This window comes from Bombus impatiens, unplaced genomic scaffold (assembly GCF_000188095.3).
Source record: "Bombus impatiens unplaced genomic scaffold, BIMP_2.2 scf_0487, whole genome shotgun sequence".
Taxonomy (NCBI): Eukaryota; Metazoa; Arthropoda; class Insecta; order Hymenoptera; family Apidae; genus Bombus; species Bombus impatiens.
In genome coordinates this window covers 1441125-1463535 of record NT_176906.1, presented here as the reverse complement: position 1 = coordinate 1463535, position 22411 = coordinate 1441125, and the positions used below count along the sequence as shown (strand labels likewise).

General features: G+C 34.7%; 2 protein-coding genes across 2 annotated transcripts in view; one reads left to right on the top strand and one right to left on the bottom strand.

The window, feature by feature from the left end:
• Positions 1–22411, bottom strand: part of LOC100744098 (serine-rich adhesin for platelets) — a 136431-nt gene that overhangs the window by 113722 nt on the left and 298 nt on the right. The window contains exons 2-3 of the mRNA XM_012387821.3: positions 22248–22384; positions 6495–6607 (exon numbers count right to left, since the gene is read on the bottom strand). Of these exons, the coding sequence (XP_012243244.1) occupies positions 6495–6540 (46 nt within the window). The 5' untranslated portion in view covers positions 6541–6607; positions 22248–22384. The remainder of the gene's footprint in view (positions 1–6494; positions 6608–22247; positions 22385–22411) is intronic.
• LOC100747933 (venom acid phosphatase Acph-1-like) lies at positions 15014–17769 on the top strand. The gene is made up of 7 exons (XM_012387820.3): positions 15014–15206; positions 15432–15539; positions 16114–16379; positions 16506–16662; positions 16743–16866; positions 16953–17167; positions 17249–17769. Exons 1-7 carry the CDS (start codon positions 15117–15119, stop codon positions 17534–17536), a joined length of 1248 nt encoding a protein of 415 aa, XP_012243243.1. The 5' UTR covers positions 15014–15116; the 3' UTR covers positions 17537–17769.

Genomic DNA, 22411 nt, shown 5'->3' with positions numbered 1-22411 from the left:
CGCCGTCGACGACGACGCCGTCGGTTGGCGTTGGCTATCGATTTTTCCGCGCAGCCTCCGCGGCCGGAGCATACAGACCGTCGACGTCTACTGGATAGTTCTAACATCGTTGCTTGCTACTTTAACCCCTTCTGATTCTCACCTGTCCACTTGTTTTTCTTTCAGCCTTTTTTTTTTATTCCTCCACCAGCCAGTCTTTTTTCCACCAAGAAAAATGGACGAAGTTTCACCAATAACGGTGCCTATGCGGCCTCTCTTTCTTGACTATCGGGCCCATTGATTTAGTAATCTATTGTTATCGGTCGCTTTTGACTTTTTTACATGGAACTCTCGTACTTTTTCTCTTCCCTTTTGTTCTACTTCACTTAATTACAGCTTAAGCGAACTATTTCGCTTTATTTTACTTGTTTTTTTTTCCAGCTATAATCTTTACCACTGCGAATATCAGCGATTGTTAGATAGCACTATCAGGATTGTCGTTACCATTTTTGTTTGCCCCGTCTCTTTGTCCCACTTAAGATGTAATATTCTGCTGTAAAATAGGACGAAAATTGCTTTTCAAATTCCTTTATGTGTTCTCCAACTCTTTTATTGATCGCATTTCTGTTGATCTTTCTTCCATGGCCTGGTTACTGCGGAACCCGGGATCTCCTAGCGACTTTATGAAGGGGTTACATTCTTTTGTTTGCAATAAACGGCGAATATGCTTTCAGTCATCCAAGGTCTTAAATATGTTCCGCATTCGACTTATTAATTACCTAACTGCGGGTTTGTCAATGCAAAACAAAATATCCTCAGTTTTTTGCCAGAGTACGTCATCGGGGTATCATTTATGGATAAAATTCATTCCTCCTTTTTATCGCTTTTCTTATATTAAAAAATTTTCAAACGTTCCTAATTCTTCTCTATAGACGAAGTCAACCTAACAACAATGAGTTCAGTGGAAAATGGGAGAACTTTCTTCAGAAAAACGTGGCTCAAAGGAAGACATTCTTATCCAAAAGGAAGAAGCGGCCCTGCGATAGAATGCACGATTTTGTGGGAAGATTTCAGGAAAAAACGTGAGAAATGAAGTCTTCCACTTTCATATTATACGATCTTTTATTCGTTTCCCTATCTCCTCGTTTGTCAGTGACTTTTACAAAGCCAGGAATGGCCAACAGTCGGCATTCTCGCTAACGAACGAACCAGGAATCTACATCGACCCCTGAAAGATGTTTGCGTTCGTTAGATGAAACCGATGCATAAAATAAGACTGAACGAATCTCTTAATTGTAAAATGATCGACGCAAATAGAAAAACCCGAGCATGAGCTCAAATATGCGTGACACGCCCTTTTCAAGTGTGACATTTTATATTAAGGAATTACTTATACTATTTTAAGGACAAAATATAAAGTATTAGCAATAAATGTTTATAATTTTTGAGAAATTACAATCTTTTCGAAGCACTGACGTTGAATCGAAGACCACGATTTTACGATAATTTATGATTGAAAAGAGACGAAGAAACAACTGTTCTTTACACAACGTGGTGCAGTATTTAACTTGTATCTTACTTCGTAATTCATTATTTATCTTTCAAAGTTTATGAAGAGATTCAGAAGTCTCTTTCGACATTGCATCTGCATATATCTTACAGCATGTACGCCCATGATAGAGATAGGTCAAAATAATTCTGATTATGCTAACTTAACGAAGACAACGAAGTTTCGGTGGAAGAACGAAACTTCGACGATTATTGAAGATAGAATATATTGTACAAGTATTGGTAGACAAGAAGGACGAGCTTCCGTTTTGAAGACTCGTTAAACTAGAAGATATACTAGAAGGAAGTTTGCACTTTGACACCCACGTGGCGTCGACGAACTTTAGCATCAACAAGATATCCCGGAAGAAGCCTGAAGATTACGATCTTGATGAAGTTTGAATATTTCCTTCTGAACATCTTGTAAACTAATAAGTACATATAATAATATTAGTTAAAAATCATTAAAATAATTACCAACTATGACGATACACATACAACGAAGATACTTGAAATTCATGTATTTAGGATATAAATTATATTTTATAGTTTAAAAGATTGTAATATAAATTTTATACGCAATTAATAGACTTAGTTGTTATCTGAAAGAAAATTAAAGATTAAACAATTCAGAATCAATAACTTAGCCTTGGAATGCTGGTGGCCAATTGTGGACGGATGATTCTACTTGATGCTAGTAGTGCTACTCAATCTGTGGCCTGGCAATAAAGGAAGTAACGCTTACGCCAGCGAGTTTCTCGCGATAATGGGTGGTCTTAGAAATGAGAAAAGGGAAGGAGAGAGTCTTATAGTGATTTTGTACATGAAAAAAGCCAACTTGAAATAATTTACTACTGCATGCTGACGGGTACTATCTCGGTGTAATTAAAAGATGTATATCGGATAAGAAACTTTGTAACTACATATGTATGTAAAGCGTGTAACGATGACACGCTTTACGAAAAGTCCGAATCATTCCTTCAATTTAATCGATCTAATCTAATCTAATCTAATTAGTTTACAACTGTATCGTGCAACGATAGAAAAGGTTCTCTCGAAGGAAATGGTTGAAATTTAATTTTTCATTGTGACCTCAACCAAGAACTCACAGGAATTAATTAAATCTACGCCCAAAAGGATAACCTTAATGAGATAGGGTTCTCAGAATTAAACAATCTCCGCAAAGGGTCTGCAATTTCGTCCTTGATGCTCTTAAAACCCCAATTGTTGAATCTGACAACTAAAAATGAAATAATGCAATCTCCGCGCAAATAAATATTTTGTCTTTATCGCAATGTGATTTCGTTTGAAGTGTCCGAATTAAAAATTACACGGTTTCACGTATCGTTGAGATAATTGAACCACCTAACGTGTGCAATTTTCTTTTATCGCTGGTATAACGTACAGCATTTTTGTTAAGGTATAACTGCGCACGCGAGAATACAAACAACATACACTATGATACATGTATATGTATATACATGTGTCCATAGCGATTCATAAAAAGTATTCTGGCGAGTAAAACCCTGTGAAGTATCGCGATAGGAAACATTTTTTGAAGTAAAAAGATAAAAGGATATTCTTCGGAGGAGACCAGGAAATAGAGATAAGGGCGAGTACAAAGGGCATTCAGATAAATTCAGAAAACTGTAAATCCCATGAAAATCTTTCTTCAAGCTGTTCGAAGCGAGACAACCATAGACGAATCACTACGAAGGGTATACACTTATGTACATATACACCTCAGCAACAAATATATGTATATTTGTACATATGATAATAATAGGAGTACTCGTACACTCGGCATTCTGTGACATCCACATTTCTCATGACGTTAATTTGAATATTTTAGCCGGTCGCTTGAATATTTTACGCATTTAAAATAAGAGAAATCAATTTTAAACCAGTTTTCACGTGAAGTTATTTATATCAGTAAAATTCAATTTCGGACTTCTAACACTTCTATAGTATACTATGATATGCTAATTCTTTGCTAACTTACACATTCGATTTAATCTATTTTCTCAAATGTGAATTTGTTGCAAAGACTCCAAGAAGGTACTAATTCCAACTTTAATGATATTTCCTTTTAAATATTTGCAACTGATTCGTACCTGATTTGTAAAGTATAGTCCGTATATAAAGATATAAAAGTCAGAAACATAAGGGGTTCTGAAATCTTTTCTAAAATCGTAAAATCCCTCTTGTAGTTTGAGAAATGGCCGTTTGTTCTTGAAGGACTAACTTCGAACTAATCTGAAATATCTCTTACAACTACGTAAGCCAAGAAGAGTCGGGTCACTGGACGAAAGATATATTGAGTTTTCGTATATAGTAACTTCAATTTTTAGAATAGTATCTATTTATAATACCGAGCTTTTCGATCAGTATTCACGATTACATATATTTAGCAGTACATAGATTGACCCTCTTTTTAGATATTGAATTTTCTAACTTTAAACTTTCTATTTGTTATTGTATGTACGTATGCATATAAAGAAAAGAATAAATATTGTATTTTTTGTTATTTATAAAGTAAAATTTCCTTTCTCCATTATACATTGTGATTCATCGTGATTCACGAGTACGATTTATATATGAAAGAATTTTTATTAGTCAAATGAAAGGAAGTTTATTCTATATCGATAAATTGAGAAGTCACTCAATTTTTATATTTTTCCACTTATTCGTTCGTTAATTTTTATCGAGAGAAGGATCTATTTAAATTTTCAGCAAATATGCGTCAACTTGTAACACCAAAATCGACATAAATAAAATATTCCCATGTTTTATTTATATACCGTTACATATTTCATAAATTCGTGAAACATGTTTCAGTATACTCCCGGAGCTGTTTCAAGTGTTTTTCAAACAAGCTCATTATATCCGTGGTATGCTTCTAACTTTTTAAATAGAAACAAATATATGTAATCTACTTTTTAATATATCAGAACTACAATGTTATATCTTAACTTTGACACAGTTGAATTTATCTATTGTATATCGAAAGACCTAATTTTAGAATATGTAAACATACATAGACGAGTGAGAATTATATTTTAGCTTTTCCCTAAATTACTTACAAACGCCGCAGACCATTTTTATAGTATCATGAACGCAAGGTAAATTTTCACGAAGGATACTTTAGAGTATCGGATAGTTGTGTTTATGACGATTAACTCCTAGAGAACTATCAACTGTGCTTAATGGCCACGATCCCCTTTTCAGTCACTTGTCATGCAAAGTTCGATCGTCTTAGTCCGGCCCATTATTAGAATGAGTTACGTAATAACCCATCAGTCTCGCGTGATTACTCAATTCCATGAGCTTTTCCAAAATTATACTGAATTTAAACCGAAATTACGTCTTGGTGAACTCGCTCGATAATTTATACTGAAACTCTATATAGTAGAGGAGAGAATTTAATTATTATTAGCAATTATTCAATTTCGATCATGCACATCCTCTACACGCTACAACCGAGAGAGAGAGAGAGAGAGAGAGAGAGAGAGAGAGAAAAGAGTTAACGAGGGACGTCAAACGCAGTCCTTATTAATAACTTTGATTTCAGAGATTTCATTTACAGCGGTGTAGCTTTCATGCAGCTCCCAGTCAATTTGCAAGGAAACTTCCTCGACTTTCCTTTAAGCTTTCGTGTAACATTTGCCCGCGTGACGGAAAGATGTTTCCCAAAAAAAAAAAAATTAATATGAAGGTAATAGTTTAGTGATCCTTCCTTGGTACATTCAAATTCCCCCAATATTTCCTCTCCCCGAATTCAATGATAATTATAGTGACATTGCGAAACTTCATTAACAGACAGCTGCGAGAAATGAAAGTTCCCAATGTAGCTTCAAAATTCATTTACCGTCTCTGTTACCATTAATTATTGAGATAAAACGAAGTAACAAAGTGGGAGAGCTATTACAAACCATGATACCTCTCGAGGTAAGATCTCCCCTAAAGCAATAAAAATGTACGCTATCATTTTTCAACGATTCAGAGAAAAGTCGTTCGCCGTCTTCTTCAATTCCTTTCGACAGTTTTCGCTGCTGCCATTATCGAACACTTCCTTGCTCACGTTTATGAACATTGAATTTACTGTTCAAGATACTGTGGTCTCATCAATTTTTGAACGATCGCCTTTCATGTCAACTTCTAGGCTACCAAAAACGAATAAAAATAACGCTGCCAACGTATGCATTTCGAGAGAAGCTCGAATATGTATATCAGCTATACAAATATCTTAAAATATAGTATCGGAAGATATTGTTCGAAATACAATTAGGGTTACCTATGAATAATACAAAAAAAAAAAAAAAATTATAAAATCGATCTGCAAATCGATGAGAAACATATTTCGAAAAGAAAATCATCTACGATATATTGAGATATTGCTAAATTTCTTGCATTTTGGTATGAATTTCTATTTACAAAACTGAACTTTCTCTGCTACAATTTTACGATATCATCAATTAGCTACTTTAATCCTAACAGGAAATAGTTTTAAGCATAAATAGACGATCGATCTGTCTGCCTACTATCTACGCGTGGATTACACGTTAGTGTGTACATGTCCCCGTTTCTTATAAAATAAACTCTATTTAATCTGGAATCGAGACTGAATGCACCAGTGTTAATGGAATTCAGCCTGCTGGATGTGACACGCTCCACTAGGTCCTCGGACTCAATTGAGAAATAACTAGGAGGTTCGATTTAACGGAGCGTGAAAAAAAATTCAATGTACAAAAGAAAAAAGTAAAAATAAACACAGCTGTCTGATATACCGCATATACATAAGAAATTAAAGATTCTAATACTTTATACTTAATTAGCCAAAGAACAATATGTATGTAAATAAGGATGATTAAATACATAAAGCTCTGCGTAAACAAAATTCTAGAAGTAAATAAAATATTTCTACATTTATGTCAACGTAAATAACCATCCAACAACAAAGAACTCACCTTCATCCTTGTCCGTTCCACCACAAAGTAAAAATGTTGAGACCATAAAAAAGTCTTGTGATAAAACTGTCAGCTCCAACTATTTTTATGGAATAATGAATGTCACCTTCAACCTGGAACAAGAAGATTAAAAATGTTACTTATTCTTTGTAATTCATTACTAATCATACATATATGTAAGAGAAATTTGAAGGACAAAAATAGCTCTATATATCCTAAAATTATTGGACATGACCAGAGTAATAACATTGGCGCCCATGTAATAGGAACTACGCCAAACTACCTGAATCGTGGGATCTCGTCTCCTGTACCCGGGATCGTCCGAGCTGATCTTGGATGGATTTAAGGTTCCAAGAGTGATCCAGTGTGTATTTCTCACTGGTAGAGTTACGTAAGCTGGATCAAAGAATTCGACAGTAATCTAAAGAATCCAAAAACCTAAGAGTAGTCTAAGCATATCTCATAATGAATTGGTTCAGCGTAGATCCAAAGATCCAGAGGTAGTCCATAACATATCTTTCAATTTTAGACTAACTTTAGAAGGGATTCCAAGATCCAAGTTATCCACAACGTTTCTTATAACTCTACACAGATCTAGAATGGATCTAAGAATTCAGAAATTATCCAAACTACGCTTCACAGTTCTAAGCTAAATTCAAGAATCCAGGTAGAACTGGTACAGGTGGAGCCTAAGATCGGACATTACAATTATGAAGTAATTCAAGATAACTCTCAGAGTCTCGGTGTTTATAATTTACAGTTATACCGTAGTAGATCTTGCAGCAGCCTTAGAGTTCTACGAACACAGGATATTTTAGGAGTTTTGCGATCCTGGGTCAGGGATGTCATTGGATCATGGCCTTCAGGAGGACTGGGGACGAATCCTATAATCGCAGGGTCACAGAGTTCATAGTCCTGTGACCTTGGTAAAATTCAAGGCGTGTCCCTTCATTTTGGAGTCAGGGATTTGGTGTTCCACGATCTTAAAGTCGTCCAGGATGATTCTTACGATATCACGATCAAAAGTTTCCAGTACACGCGTTTGTAGTTAATAGGACAAACCACGTGTCATAAAGTACGAGTTCATGCCTAACCCTAAAGATCATCCGCTATGAAATTCGTGTCATTTTATAGGATGTATGTTGGTACCTCGCAAAAGGATACATTTAATGTAATGAACTTTCCTATACATATTCACCCCAGTGCTTCCTATCTGATATGTGTTAATAAAAAAATGTTTCCGAGTACAAAATGTAGGATATCTCGTGTATTATAAGATAAATATTATCCTGGTAGGTCACCCTATTGTAAAAATATAAATTGTAAATCGACAAAATTTGAAGGATAAAGAATACTGGGGGAAGTGTGCGGGCATTATCGATATTCGAAGGACAGTGGTGTTACCTCAGTGCGCATTATGTGGGTTACTAGTCCAAGGTCTAACTTCGTTCGTGTCCTGGAACATAAGCTCGTTTGTATGCTGGGTAATTTACCCGAACTTCCGGTGACCTATATCATTCGCGTATATCTATCTTATCCTCAGATAAAAGTTACGAATACGCAATTTTATATCACTTTTTCATAAAAGTACGATAATGATTTTGATACGCATCTGTATATGCTCTTATAGTTTTAATCATTTATCACTCCCCGTATCTCTTCAAGTAGTACGTCCCTTTGTTTATCTGCGATGCTGGCTACGTTTTATATTTTGATTATTTCTTATTATCAACACACACAGATAATAAACGTAGTTTAAAATATTTCAATAATTATCACGCCTTTCTCTCCTTCCCTTAGATCTATCAGTAATTTCACCGTGATGCTTATGCTAGTATTACAAGTTTCGAAAAACTTTCTCCTTCGAAACGAATGAGAGTTGTAGATGAAGAAATACTAAAAAAGGAAGGGAACGAAAATTGAAGAATTACATTAAGGATTCAGTGCCAAAGCGGTCGAATCGACTCGATCGATTTCCCACAGATCTACTGTCGTTTCTGCAGAAGGAAGTTGTTCCAGAACGTGCCTTCGCACCCCACGACGTCTGTCGATACGTTATTCAATTCCACAATATCGGATTTCTCTTCTCTCTGCAGTCAGGCTACAACGGCAACTGCAGTTGCAGTATCTAACAACGATGCAGTTCTATCGAGGTGTCCTTCCGCTCTTTTTCCCCGCGTTTCTACATTTAGATATTTGACAAGCCAAGCAGTGTACAAAAATATTTGCAGAATCATATTCTGCCAATCTAAATTGTGAAGAACATTAATGATCAACGATACAACAGCTTGGACGATGTTACAACAAACTTGTAGTTATCGTAAACTCACTCGAGCAAGATGTGTCTTGGTATATCTGCATTTTAATCAGGTTGAACTATTTAATAAAGGCAAATGTATTTCTCGCTCAATGTTACTTTGCTTATTAAAAATTATAATGCGTGAGTGATTGTGGATTATAAAAGCGACATACGTGGCTGTACATTCACGATAAGAGGCTCGCCTAATTTGTGACTCTGTTGCCTTGCAGTCTGCATCCATTATTAATTCTGTACGTAATAGTGGGAGTTTCTCCATGTATCTCATACAAACGATGAGCTTGTGTCTGTAGTCAAATTAAAATTCATGTACATGTAGAATATATCCTTGAATGCAATTTCGGGTATCAGTGTAAACCTCGATGTGAACAATAGCGTTAAATATTGAAACGATCTAAGGATATTTCACTAACCGTCACACATATTATAAAATATTGATGAAACTGAGACTTCTGAATCGTAAAAATGGTAAATTAATGAGCATTATTCGCAAAGCTACAAGTAACACGTAATTGTCTTTAATCACTCTATGAACTGATTCTATCGCTTACATATTATCTGTCTTCAATCTTTACACTATGGTAATGTAATCGCACGATGAATATTTAAGAAAAAATTAAACTTATGAAATTTAAGTGATTTGTTAATTCCGATCTGAAATAGTTGGAAAAGTGTAAACCATTTTCATGAAACAGAGCGTTGATATATGTCTACGTATTCCAGTTGTTAATTAAAGGTAAATACTTTACTATCTTGATTACGCAGCGTCATATTTTAACATGTAATTTTTAAAGTTATAGTCAAAAGTGATAAAAGCGATTATCGTATTACAGTGAAGGCTGTTCAATTTTTACGATAGGAACATGATATATGTGGATTTTATGTTTCAAAGGATTGTAACATATTGCGTATCTGGTATTTTAATAATTTTTTCTTCTGTTCTACTCACACTTTTGTACTCGTTCACAGATGCAAGCATGTTAGATTAAGAATTTACACGTTTAAGATCCGGTTAAATTATACGTTCTCTTGCATGATTAAACAAACGTTAATATAATTCATTCCTCGTAATTACATAGCTCAGAGTATCCTTGAATCTTCATAAAAAAAAATAAGTACAAAATTTATATTTTAAAATTGCAACACACCGATACGAAAACAGATAATAAAATGAATCAAAGGGAAATTAATTTCACAAAATAAACTGACCAAATCGTACGAAGAATTCAAATCATGCTTGCGTATCTGGCATATGTAGGAATGTGACGATAGTTGTACGGAAAGATCCGACTCAAGGTTACCATAGCCTTGAACATGGAATCGAATAGCCGATACATCGCGTCGGTCCAGAGATGCTTCGAAGGATAAAAAGTCCAGTCGTTGAAATGGATTTTCAAGAAGAGAAAAAAAAAACGAACGTGACTAGAACGAATTGCGAAATAGAGGGAGAAAGAGAAGAAGAGAGAGAAGGCGTGAGAAGCGGATAATATCGAACGTCAACTTGCAATGGATTGTTACAATCTAACGGAGCTTTTTGCATAACGTGACGCGATACACGATATCTCGAGATCGACAAACGTACAGAGTTAAGCAGCGATAGCTGTTTGAAATATGTATTTCCCAGATGAACGCTATATTTCATCAACTTCGCAGAACCACTCTTCGATGTAATGACGTGCGAAATTAAAACTGATTAAAATAAATAAAATCGATTCCATATCTCTTGTCACCGTAATCGCGAAATGCAACATATTTATAAATACATACGTCGTAAAAAAAAGAATATATCTCGCGTGAATGACCCGATTTTCAGAAGTGGATCTTATTAAGAATCGCATATTAAATTAAAAAAACCGAATCCGCTTATCACGTGACAAGTACTTATTTAAATCGCGCTATCCATTTCATTTTATAAATTAAAAAGTGCATCATTAAAGTTCTTTACTGTACGCGTCGTTTAACTTATACCGCGTAAAAGGTACCAAGAAACAAATACTATTAACCATCTATTCACGCCCGCTTTTTTATGAAGACTTCATAAATTTAGCAATAATCTTGCTACGTCAGGCTCGAGATACATAAAACCGGGCGAACGCATACACACGTGATTGCGAGAAGGAATACCGGTGAGTTCAGTTTTAATACACATACCCGCGTCGTTATTTTCTTTACATAAAATTTTATGAAACCTTTTCACACAGTAAGGATTCGCTATGCAAAAAGAAACGAACGATGTCGACTCTCATGGCAGCGAGGATCTTTTTAAAAATGTATTAAGGATGCAGCGCACAGTTGTTAGACATTATGGTCTTTTAAGATCAGGTTATCTCATTTTTTCAACCCTTTAATATGCATGTCTGCAATAAAACTGAGATGTGTATCGGTAAATTTTATTCAGGACACGCCCACAACTTGTTCTATCTATGATGCATTATTGCGATAATTTTTCTTCGCCTACGTTCTCATGACGTGTATCATTGCGCATCAACACCGTAAGAACAGGTACGATACTGCTTATATGAAGAGCTATCCGTCATTGTTACTTGTTTCACGTTCTTCAAACGAATAAAATGAATAAACTACACGTTCGCTGTTAAATCGTCATTTTATCTTAAACAGGAAATCCATCACAGTTATTTAGAATTTAGTAATAATGTTTTTCGATATTTAATATTGAAAATTGAACGGTTTGAATGGGGATCTCCCATCAGAATTCTGAACGAAGTCATAATATTCGGTGATACGATAAGGTGTTACGGGATAAAAACAAAATATTAAGAAGTATATACAGTAAGGAATTATTTTAATGTGACGAAGATTTAAAAAAAGATGTAACCTATACCGCATCGTACTTGAACCGGGATCGACGATTTTCGATTAAATAAAGTTGAAGTGGAGTGTAAAATCCATCGTCCATAAATAGTTTATATCTTGCTTATAATCTCGTTATATTTTCCACAACGTTTTACGTAGAATGAAAGATGTCGAACGAATTCTGTTTAAATTAAACCGCGGATAATTAATGTTTCCCTTCCGAACACTCATATAATGTCAACTCACTGTTTTTTGTCCGCTCTATCAGTGTATACGTGCAATATGACGGTGATTAAACAAAACCATTCATTAACAGAAGCCATTAAGAGGAAGTCGATATCATCACGATGTACGTGAATCATAGTATACATTTAAAAAAGTGATGGAAATTATTTGTATTTACGATCCTTTACACAGTAAAAATACGAATGTCAACTTTGTAGAAATTGAGTTAACGTCTCTTACGGTACAATCGAGTTATTTTCTTTGAGGTATAATATACATCGAATAAAGCTGCTGTACTTTCGACCAATCGCGGAGACGTAAATTCCCGTTACAATTATAATAATCGACACCACGAGTTGATCGATCCCCTGATTTCCGTTAAGATAATAGGGGTGATTCAGTTAGTATAACACTGTGATTTACAGGGTTATAAGGTTTTTATTTCCGACACTTAAGTTACACTGTTGAGTAGGTATAAATCGTAGATGACAACTTGTCACACGAAGATAAGATAGATATGCACAATAGAGCAAGACTCTTATAGTTGAATGTAGTATGTTAGTGGACGTAGCATTAGAGGATACTTAGGATAATAGAGGAAGTGAATGTTCGGTAATCCCGAGAACCGATTTAGATAGTTGATGTGAGTTAGACTCCTCTAGCTTTGTATAATAAGTAAAGTTGACTTTTCGTGCTTAGATTTAGACTTTGTAGAATAAGTAGTTGACTTTTCTAGCGGTGTAGAAGTAGTTGACTGATTGTATGAGTATCTGTATGAGTATCGTATTAATAGGGAAGTGTGTTCTCATAGTATTACGGAAGAAAGCTCGGTGTGGGTGTTCCCTTTGAATTAAGAACGTGGATTCGTTGCTCACACTTTTCGTGAGTAGAGTGAGGGCAACGATCTACGATGTCCATTGGTTTAGGTCAATGTTAATGAGTGACGAGAGGGGATGGAACCTCCTATCAATGTTACTAGTTGACGTCATTATTTAATGGAAAAACCCGGGTTTTCCGTTAGTTAAACATTCGCCTTTTGCATTAAGTCCCTAACTGTTTTCTCCGTAATTAGTACGAACGCATAATAAACCTGACTGTTCCATCCACAAACCGATAACACTTACAGGAACAACAATTCCTTCAAGGTTAATAGGATTTAGTCATGAATGCCAAGACAACCGGAAAACTACAAGCCTAAGTTTATGGTGGGTCCTTAGGTTTATTGGGGGTTTGAATAGCGGTGCAGATCCTTAGTGGCCAGGTAACTAGTGACGTCGTGCGGACCGTTTCACGCGACGTAACAGCTGCAACCTTCGTTTCCTTCTTTAACTCCTCGAAGCGAATTGTTTTATCATCGTATTATCGTTGAAATTTTTTGTGTACGGTTCGTTTACATTCAGGTATAAACTAAGTTCCTTTATTCCCAGAATCGAATCGTAAAAGGAAAAATTAGATGGACAAGCGTGACGGAATTGGTAAACCAGAAATTCCGTGAGACGTCAGATGGCACTTAAAGCGATATGACTAATCTATGTAGTTAATAATATCCATGTAAAATGAACAAATATACAACTACCGATGATCGTAATTCGTATGAAATTTCCTCTTATACATGTGTATCTATATTAATGGTCATCTGTTAACAATCATTAATATTGATCGTCATGTATTGGTATTCAAACGTACAAAGTACAAAATAAACGTTTCGGGATTTTCTCCATCAAAGATAGTATAGAGATAGCATTAATGCTTCGATCTCTCTGTTCGGAAATAGTGCCTAAACTATCAAAGTTCTTAGAACAATTTGTATCTGCAATCGAATGTATGCATCTATAACACCCAGGTTGAGAATGCAATGAGACGAATAGCCAATGTACCAGCCTCTGGAACTATGTTTCATTCAAATAGAGGTTATCGATAACAATCAAGTTGACTTATCCTTGATAAACTAGTGAGCACTTGTGGTGACTATTGAAGTCTTACGAAACTGCAACCTGTATATGATTACGAATGGTCATTTGTTTCTTTTTCAACACGGCTATAAACGTCTCAACATCTTGGCGAATTTATTAACGAAACACAAAACTGACTAGTTTTTCGTCTGAAAAGTATTCATTTCAAGGATAAGTTTTATTCGTGTCCTTATTTTATATTTAGAGTGTCGTATAAGTACTTCAATTAGATACTGTAAGTAGTTAAATTTTTTCCTCGTAAATCCCCATATACTTTTGTTTATGTAAAAAGCTATTTCAACAGAAAATAAAAATAAATAAACTCGAATAGCAAGTAGAGGAAAATTCTTAGTCCGATGTAGGAACTTTAATATCAAATGTTCAGGAAAAATAAATTAAATTAAGCAGGAAAGTGTTTCATAATCTTTATATGCATACTACTATATTGATAAATTACAATTAATTATGTAATATATTTCCCCTTTATGGATTACATTCTCCTTCTACAGGTTACTACGCGTAATTACGACAATGCGACAAATTACGAATCAATCAGCATTTAGATATTATATGCTTATTATATGCATATTATATGCTTTATGTCGTTTACATAAAAATTTAATTTGGTTGAGTCACTTCCATTAAGATTGAATATATAAATCTCATTTTCTAATTTTTCTGATATATTATAGTATGAGTATTTACAATTCTGAGACGTATTAAGAAAGATTTGCTACGTCCTAAAATACTCTTAATTATTTACATATTCGAGAACGGATTGCCTAACACTAAATTCAACCTTTGCTTACTTTCTCCTCTCCTTCTTTAGAAGTTCCAATCTTAGATTAAGCAACAGAGAATAGTCAACGAAAATACCAAAGTATAAGATTCGATTGCAAGAAACCACATGGTTATATAGGATACCTTCAAGGCAATTGAGAGTAATCTTTATTTAACGATGACATATAACTTTCTCGACGACATGATATTGAACTTTAGTCACCTAGAGAAGGAACAGTTCCCGCCAGAAGACCCATTCTTTAAGTACTTGGCCTTCGAAAAGCACCACGATCGCGAGTTGGCAGCAGGAAAAGGATCAACGTAACGAGCAAAAACGGGGAACCCACGATAAAAATCAAGAGAACTGCAAACCTGTTCGCCTATGTTCCTTATCCACCCCCACCCAAAGAGTTGTTTTAGTTAAGCACGAGCAAGAATATATACTTCTTCGTAGATCGTGCGGAGAAATTGTACATTCCGGACGTACCCGTCGTTTCCTGCATCGTTATCCAACCGGCGTTAACAGAATAAAACATGTTATTCGATTTTTTGGTAGTTCTTTTTAACTTTATTTTGTTCGTCACCATGGTCAACTGTAATTTGGATTTACAACTGTTACACGTGGTAAATAATCATTTCGTTATCGAAAGATTTTGCAATCGTTTTATGATTTTACAACAGTATGCAAATAGTTGTTATCTTTCAAACGGATATAACCTCTTTTCCTAGATAACTTGAAGTGAAAGTGTATAGGCATTTATCTAGTAATGTGTAAAATAGTCGGTGATTATTTTGAATTATTATTAGTGTAAAGTAATTTTAAATTAATGCCAAAATGTGTTTTTTAAGGTGTTTCGACACGGTGATAAGGTACCACAGCGAGAATATCAAAACTATCCTAACGATCCTTATCGCGACTACTCGTACCATCCAATGGGTGATGGAGATTTAACGAACGTAAGTAAAAAATTTATGTAATAATTAATAGTCAATAATGGAATAATTAAAAGTCAATGTGTATTATCTATAACATAGTTCACAACTATAAATATCGATTATGATCTTATCCTTATACATTTCAATATAATCACATCTGGTAGATCATTATAACCTAGATACGAATCTAAATGTCATATACCATGTCAATACTAAGGTGTGGTTTAATAAAGTATTTTGCGAGTTCCAAGAAATCCTTGGAAGTACGATCAAAGAATTTTGTCTTTGCAAGTGGTTATTCAAAACTTTGGACGAACTCGAGACATTCTTCTCGCGTGTAATTTCATACTACATATTTTTCTACCATAGTAAGATGTAAAAATATTTGATTTTTAATCTTCTCAATTTTTTAATGGCGCACAGTAACTCTGTAAGATCACGTTTTCTAAAACGTCTCTTCCAACGTTTCAACGTTATTTCCACAAGACAGTGATAAAGAAAGTAATCATTATCTATTACGAAACAATTACGAAGTCATTAACGACACATACCGGCAAACACAAACGATAATTGTTTCGTGAAACTATGTACACAGCGAGGCAAGCTGCGAGAATACAGGATTGGGACAATGCTCCGTGAACGTTACGATCAATATTTCGGGCCAGATTACTGGCCAGAGAAGATCTATGCCCAATCGACTCATATTCCAAGAACTCAGTTGTCTCTGGAGCTAGTTCTAGCTGGATTATTCCCACCTTCAGAGAAGCAAACCTGGAATCCGAATCTACCTTGGATTCCGGTATTTTCGTTCTTCGAGCCTTATGAGACTGACAATCTTCTATTTCCGCATCATTGCCCCAGGTAATTCTTTTCGTGTCTATCTTTATTATGAGATGCGAATTACTCGTGAAAAATAGGATCGTAAGAACACCTGACAGCTCTTGATATTTCAGTATAATTATGTATCTTTATCGTTTGTGACTCAAGATACAGAGAAGAATACAGTAAATTCCTGCGACAAAGCAAAGCTCGGGATTTAATGAGCAAGTATAAACCTATAATGAATTATTTGACCCAGAGGACCGGGAAGGCCATCAATACAACATCCGCTGTTACTTATCTTTATAATTTGTTAAAAGAACAGGTGACGTTACTTTCATACTGTACATGTATTGAATATAGATTTTTGAAAGGATTAGATAGTTGAAAAACATTGATTTGCAGGCATCTCAAAACCTGACTCTGCCAGAATGGACCAAATCAGTTTATCCTACTCCGATGAAGGAGATAATTGCGCTAGACTTTAGACTCAGATCATACACAAGAACGCTGAAGCGTTTGAATGGAGGTACAAGGATACTAATTTTTTTACGTGGAACATTGTTAATATCACGCGAAAGATACGTTAATCATTCTTGTACTTTCTTTTTACAGGTTTGTTAATACGTAAAATGGTAGAAGATATTAAGACGTACAAAGCGGGCAAATTAGAACCGTACGATAGAAAAGCGTTCCTTTTCTCAGCGCACGAAATGAACGTCGCTGCAGTTGCGAGAGCTTTGGAATTGGACGAACCCATTGTTCCTGCATACGGTGCTACTCTCATTCTGGAAACGCTACGCGATAAGAAAGGGAATTATTACGTTCGGGTAAATATTTCGTCCATAAAATACGGAATGTTACATTAAAAATGTATTTATTAATAATTATTTTTATTACTTCGTTGCTAGGTTTTACACTGGACTGGAGTTTCCGAACAGCTTATGATCGAAACGATTCCTGGTTGCACAGAACTATGTCCCTTAGAAAACTTTTTTGCCATCGTAAAGGATGTGTTACCAAGCGACGATGAATATCATTGTCACCCTACTGAGAATATAAAAATGTCAAGCAATAGCGAACAAGTATATACCTCAGGCTCGAGTTTAGCTGTAGGAAAAACCTCGTATTACGTAATATCTTCTTTGTTCCTTACTATTTCAATTCTACGTAATGCTATCGTTAATGTTTATCATTAATTTTACGAAGGTAGATCAAGGATTGCAATAATATTGTTAGCGTTTGGAAAATGTTGATATGATGTTTTGCATCTTTGAATTGAGATAGCTAGTAAAAGTATTTGAATACTGCTAAGAGAGATTTATGTTTGTATTAGTAGATTCTTTTAATACCAGTATCATAAGATGTTGCTATTAGAATAGTAATACTTATATGTAGATGCTCCATAAAGTATTAAATTAGACAATTGCAATATTGTTGTAATCTCTAGTCAGGATTATTAACACTACAGTCATATAGATATCTTTTCCTTCTTCATTAAGGTGTATTAAAAATTCTTGTTTATGTTGTTTGTATATAGCTATATATAAATATGTCGGAGTCAGGTTGGCATTTTGAGGTGTTCTATGAACCTTTACTTACTTTACCGTCGCGGATTTAGCTAATATTTATCAGTACGAATGTGGACACTATAAGAGGCTATGAGTAATGGCAATGGGATATTCGAGATGATGGTAACAACGAATTCAGGTTCGATAACGAATCCACGGTCCACGGGATGACCAGTATCTCACTCGGCAATTCGTCCAACGACTAACTAACTAAAAACCCTCCCAATCCAAATGAAACTGCCCTTATATACTCCTGTCCCCGCTTCTCGGGTCAATCCTTGTTTTTAAGGAGAGTCATAAAATCATTCCGTACCTCTGTCAGGTACGCGGCCCTCCCGTGACCGTGGCTACGTCTGGTGACCCGTTATGTCACCTTAAACCTGAACCCATCGTCGTAACGCCAGATTGGAACGTTAAAAGTTGTTTTCCTTATTTTTATTGCTTAAACATTAAAATCTTGACTATGGTGATGGGAGGTTTTTCCTAGCATTCCCGACGGAAAATCCCACTGGCCTTCCATCTCCGACAAATATAAAACATTTAAAATTATATAGATACTTGAACATACATGAATGTTGGTAGTGTGTACTATTTGAAAATCAAAGTATTATATTTTAGAAAAAATACGTTTGATTCTCTAAAACGGTACATGTATAGATTAAAAAGCAGTGCCAATATTCCCGTAAGTGAATAAAGAAGAGTGTTTGGCAGACACGAAATGAGAGCAGATTCGATTTGCAAGTTGACGACTTGATTCTCCTATTTTCATCCAGGTTAAAAGTTCAAAAACCTTTATTTAACCTAGAGTAGATCTAGCGAAATATTTATCAGTTTAGATTGACATTTTCCGTGACTGTGATAATGTAATAATGATAATGGAAATACGAGTTCTCGTTATTAGCATAAAGTGCAATTGATGAACGCTAAAATTAATAAAAAGTACATTTCCTATTTTTTGACACTAGTTTTTCACGCTCAAATCAAAATGATAAATAATTTTTATTGATGATACAATCTGTATTTTTACAACAAATTTGCGGTTTCAATTATGTTAAATATGTTTATCTTTTTCGAGACAACATAGAGATAATAATACTGCCTTGATTTACATTTGAAACGAAATCAATCAATATATACCTCAATTGTTACAAATGCTTTGAGTGTATCTAAATGCATAATTCCGCAGAAGAGTCACTGGCTCATACAGTACACGTTGTACAATTCAGCTCAAACAGTAATACGCTTCAAGTGTCCTGTGTATTAATTTACATAAAACAATCGGCACATGTATTCTTGTGATGCAATGTTCGCCGGTAAACTGAATCGCTCAAGCACACATAGCGAATGACTTTTTAACGAGTGGTGTTGCTTTGGTTAATCTTTCGCATTAAGATTACAACTAGCCTCGAAGTCTCACGAAGAGGCGCAGAACGGATAAAATTGAGCTTACGATCGTTATACGAGAAATAAATTTTTCGTTAATATAATTAAATCAAAATTTAAAAATATTTCTATCAGAATCTTATGGTAACTTTGAACTATTATATTATTATATATTAAAAGAAATTTATCATATACTACATTTAAACATTTATACTCTCAATAATATATTGGAAATGGTTAAGATATTGACACAGTTTTATTAACGGAAATTTTTGAATTACTGATAAACAAAAAGCGAGTCTGAATGATCGATGCACATGCAACTGCAATATAATAATACCTGTACGCCTTCTTGCGAAAGCTCTACAGTGACTAAGAAATATTTCGACGTTCAACAGCACGAACTAGCTTGCAAATGGATTGAAACGCTGCAAATACTCTGCAGCTTTGTTGAAGGCGCGCTGAAGCATTATTTGTTCTCTCATATTTATTACTAAAAACATATCCTAAATAATTGATAGAATTCATATTTCATTCCTTATCAATACTTCCCATTTCAATTGTGTATTAGACTTTCCTAATAGTTACAAGGATCATTAAATTCTCATTACAGCAAAAAATTAACATTCATCTTATTTCAGCAAACGATAAATGGCTATAGGATATTACGTGTAGGTGTAGTAAACAAGATACTTGATAATAGTTTTAAAATTCCTAGTCACCGTCATTATCTTATTTTTCATATTTTCATCAGAAATAAGTAAGCGTAAAGAACCGTACCAAACCAAAAAATTCGAGGTGATCCTTTACCGTAACTTTCATTGGAGTTAAGTTGAGATTGGGTTGTGTGAAGATATTCTACACAGTTGAATATTTTATACATGAAATCTTACAGATGTAATCTATAGGAATTAATCGCGAACGATTGGAGGAAAATCACACAGAGTTCAACGATGCATATAATTTTGCATAAAAACAAATTTATGATAATTACAGGCAAGGCAAAACGTGTGGGAATTCTTGAACGATATCGCAAATAGTGACTTCTCAAGGCTAGGATTTCCCAATAAGCATGTAACTATTTAAAAGACAAACGAAGATAACCGCGGTTGACGCGTCAGTATCTTGAAGAAATTCCCGAACTGCATTGCGTAAATTGCGACCTTCCATATCATCATAGTGTCATTTATCCGATATCGTTGTAATTTCTTGAGAGCATTAAATCATACCTTTTTTAATAGAATAAGATCTTCATTAGAATATAACCTACATATCCGCAAAATTCTATAACAAAATTTTTCTTTTATGTATTATAACTTATTTCTCTAGATTTCGCAATGGATTCGTCCTTGCACTATGAAGGTAGATGATAATTCTATGACTTAAAGCGCAAGTATGACCATTTTAATGTAACGAAATAAAGAAAAAAATAACCAAAAACACTTTTGACACCATTCCTTTATAGAAGAACGATCACTGTTTCCTTCGGACAAATGGCAAAATATTTCTCGCGTTAAGAATAAGGTGAAATCAAGTGCTGTGTAGGTACAAGAAAAGAAGAATGTAGACAATCATTGGAAAGAATGCTGCAGGAAGAGCATTGTTCAAGCTTTATGATGTGTACATAATCGCACGCGTACATTTTTACAACTTTTCTTAACGTTTACTTCAATTATACGTAGGAATGCGATTTTTCTTACGCGCAAGAACTACTTACACGACGATTGCATCACGCGCAACCTTCAATTCTTTTTAATTGTTTTCTAATCTTCATTCTCGATATAATGAATTTATTCTGAGACGCAAATGTATTAAAAATTTAAATAATGCTTAAATGCTATTTTAAACATAAATTGATCTTCGCATTAATATATAAAAAAAATCTTTTATTTAAAAAGATATTTGAGATTAAAGAATATAATATGGGCCAAACACTTTTTCGAGCAAAATGTGATTCGTCTATCCGCAATCGATTTGAGTAGGTTACTGACCGAACTTTTGTTTGGTAGCCTAAATGGTAAAACCGCGTCCGTGGGATGCATACAAGTGCATTATCAACACCAACAGTAACTACATTAAACTAGCAAATGCATTTTGTGTGTCTAAGTGAAATAGCTTGTCGTTGTTAATTTATGGCTGGGCCTCATATCATGTAGAAAACCTACCACAAAAATCAATCTACCATCAAAAATGAGGATTATATTTTCATAAATACATCATCAATTTCTCATCGATATTCCTCCATGATCTTTGTGCTATATGTGAATCGACCTGCCACTAAAATGTCGAATCGATTACAGCTGTCTCATCACTGTAATTAACTCGACGTTGCTTAAGGTGCGCTTCGACCGTGCATCAACGCCACAGAAGCGTGGATAATTTGCGGAGCGTAAATTGGAACGTACGATGGCGATGTCAGCGATGCCTATTTCAGTTATAAATATCTTGGAATGAATCGTGATGCATTTCCGGAAGGTAAATGAGAATAGATAAAAGGATATTCTTTCAAATTAATAATTGTAAGAAGAAGTCACGAGAGCGTAAAATAAATCAAACAATCGAAAGATTTCGGTCGAAACGCCAATAGCGGTTTTTTCTAATTAAATTCGAAAAGAAACAAGATTTTCTTAAGTTGCCCAATAGCGTTTGCGCTTTCGAATTTTCCATTCATTGAATATCCGTGCGAGGTTTCGTATCTATTTGAAATAATCTGACTCGAGCGCCGCGTAAAGATTGCGTAAATGTGAGTCACTTTCAGATGTTCAAAGTATTATGACACATTTTATATAACGTGTTCACGTATAAACTGTACATAGTTAATACAAACATGGTATGTCATATACATATGTATACGTGTTTAAGAGACAAGATTGGAAATGACCATCGGCGAGCGAGATTCGAATAATGTAACACGACACATACATACGTGAAGTAAATATAGAAAGAAAATCCTTACCCATTTTTACTACACTAACATCATCGAACGATTCTGTAGTTTCTTCGCAACTTCTCGAATGTATTCTACTTTTCATCCAGGTTTTCCGTTTTTCTTTGTACTCAAATGATCATACAATACATCAACTTAAAAATTGGCTATAAATAATGAATTCAGTATCACAT

Coding starts and splice junctions, on each gene's coding strand:
- LOC100747933 (XM_012387820.3), top strand. CDS start 15,117: ATGTTATTCGATTTTTTGGTAGTTCTTTTTAACTTTATTTTGTTCGTC. Junction 15,540..16,113: donor GTGATGGAGATTTAACGAAC/GTAAGTAAAAAA, acceptor CTATGTACACAG/CGAGGCAAGCTGCGAGAATA. Junction 16,380..16,505: donor TTTCCGCATCATTGCCCCAG/GTAATTCTTTTC, acceptor TTGTGACTCAAG/ATACAGAGAAGAATACAGTA.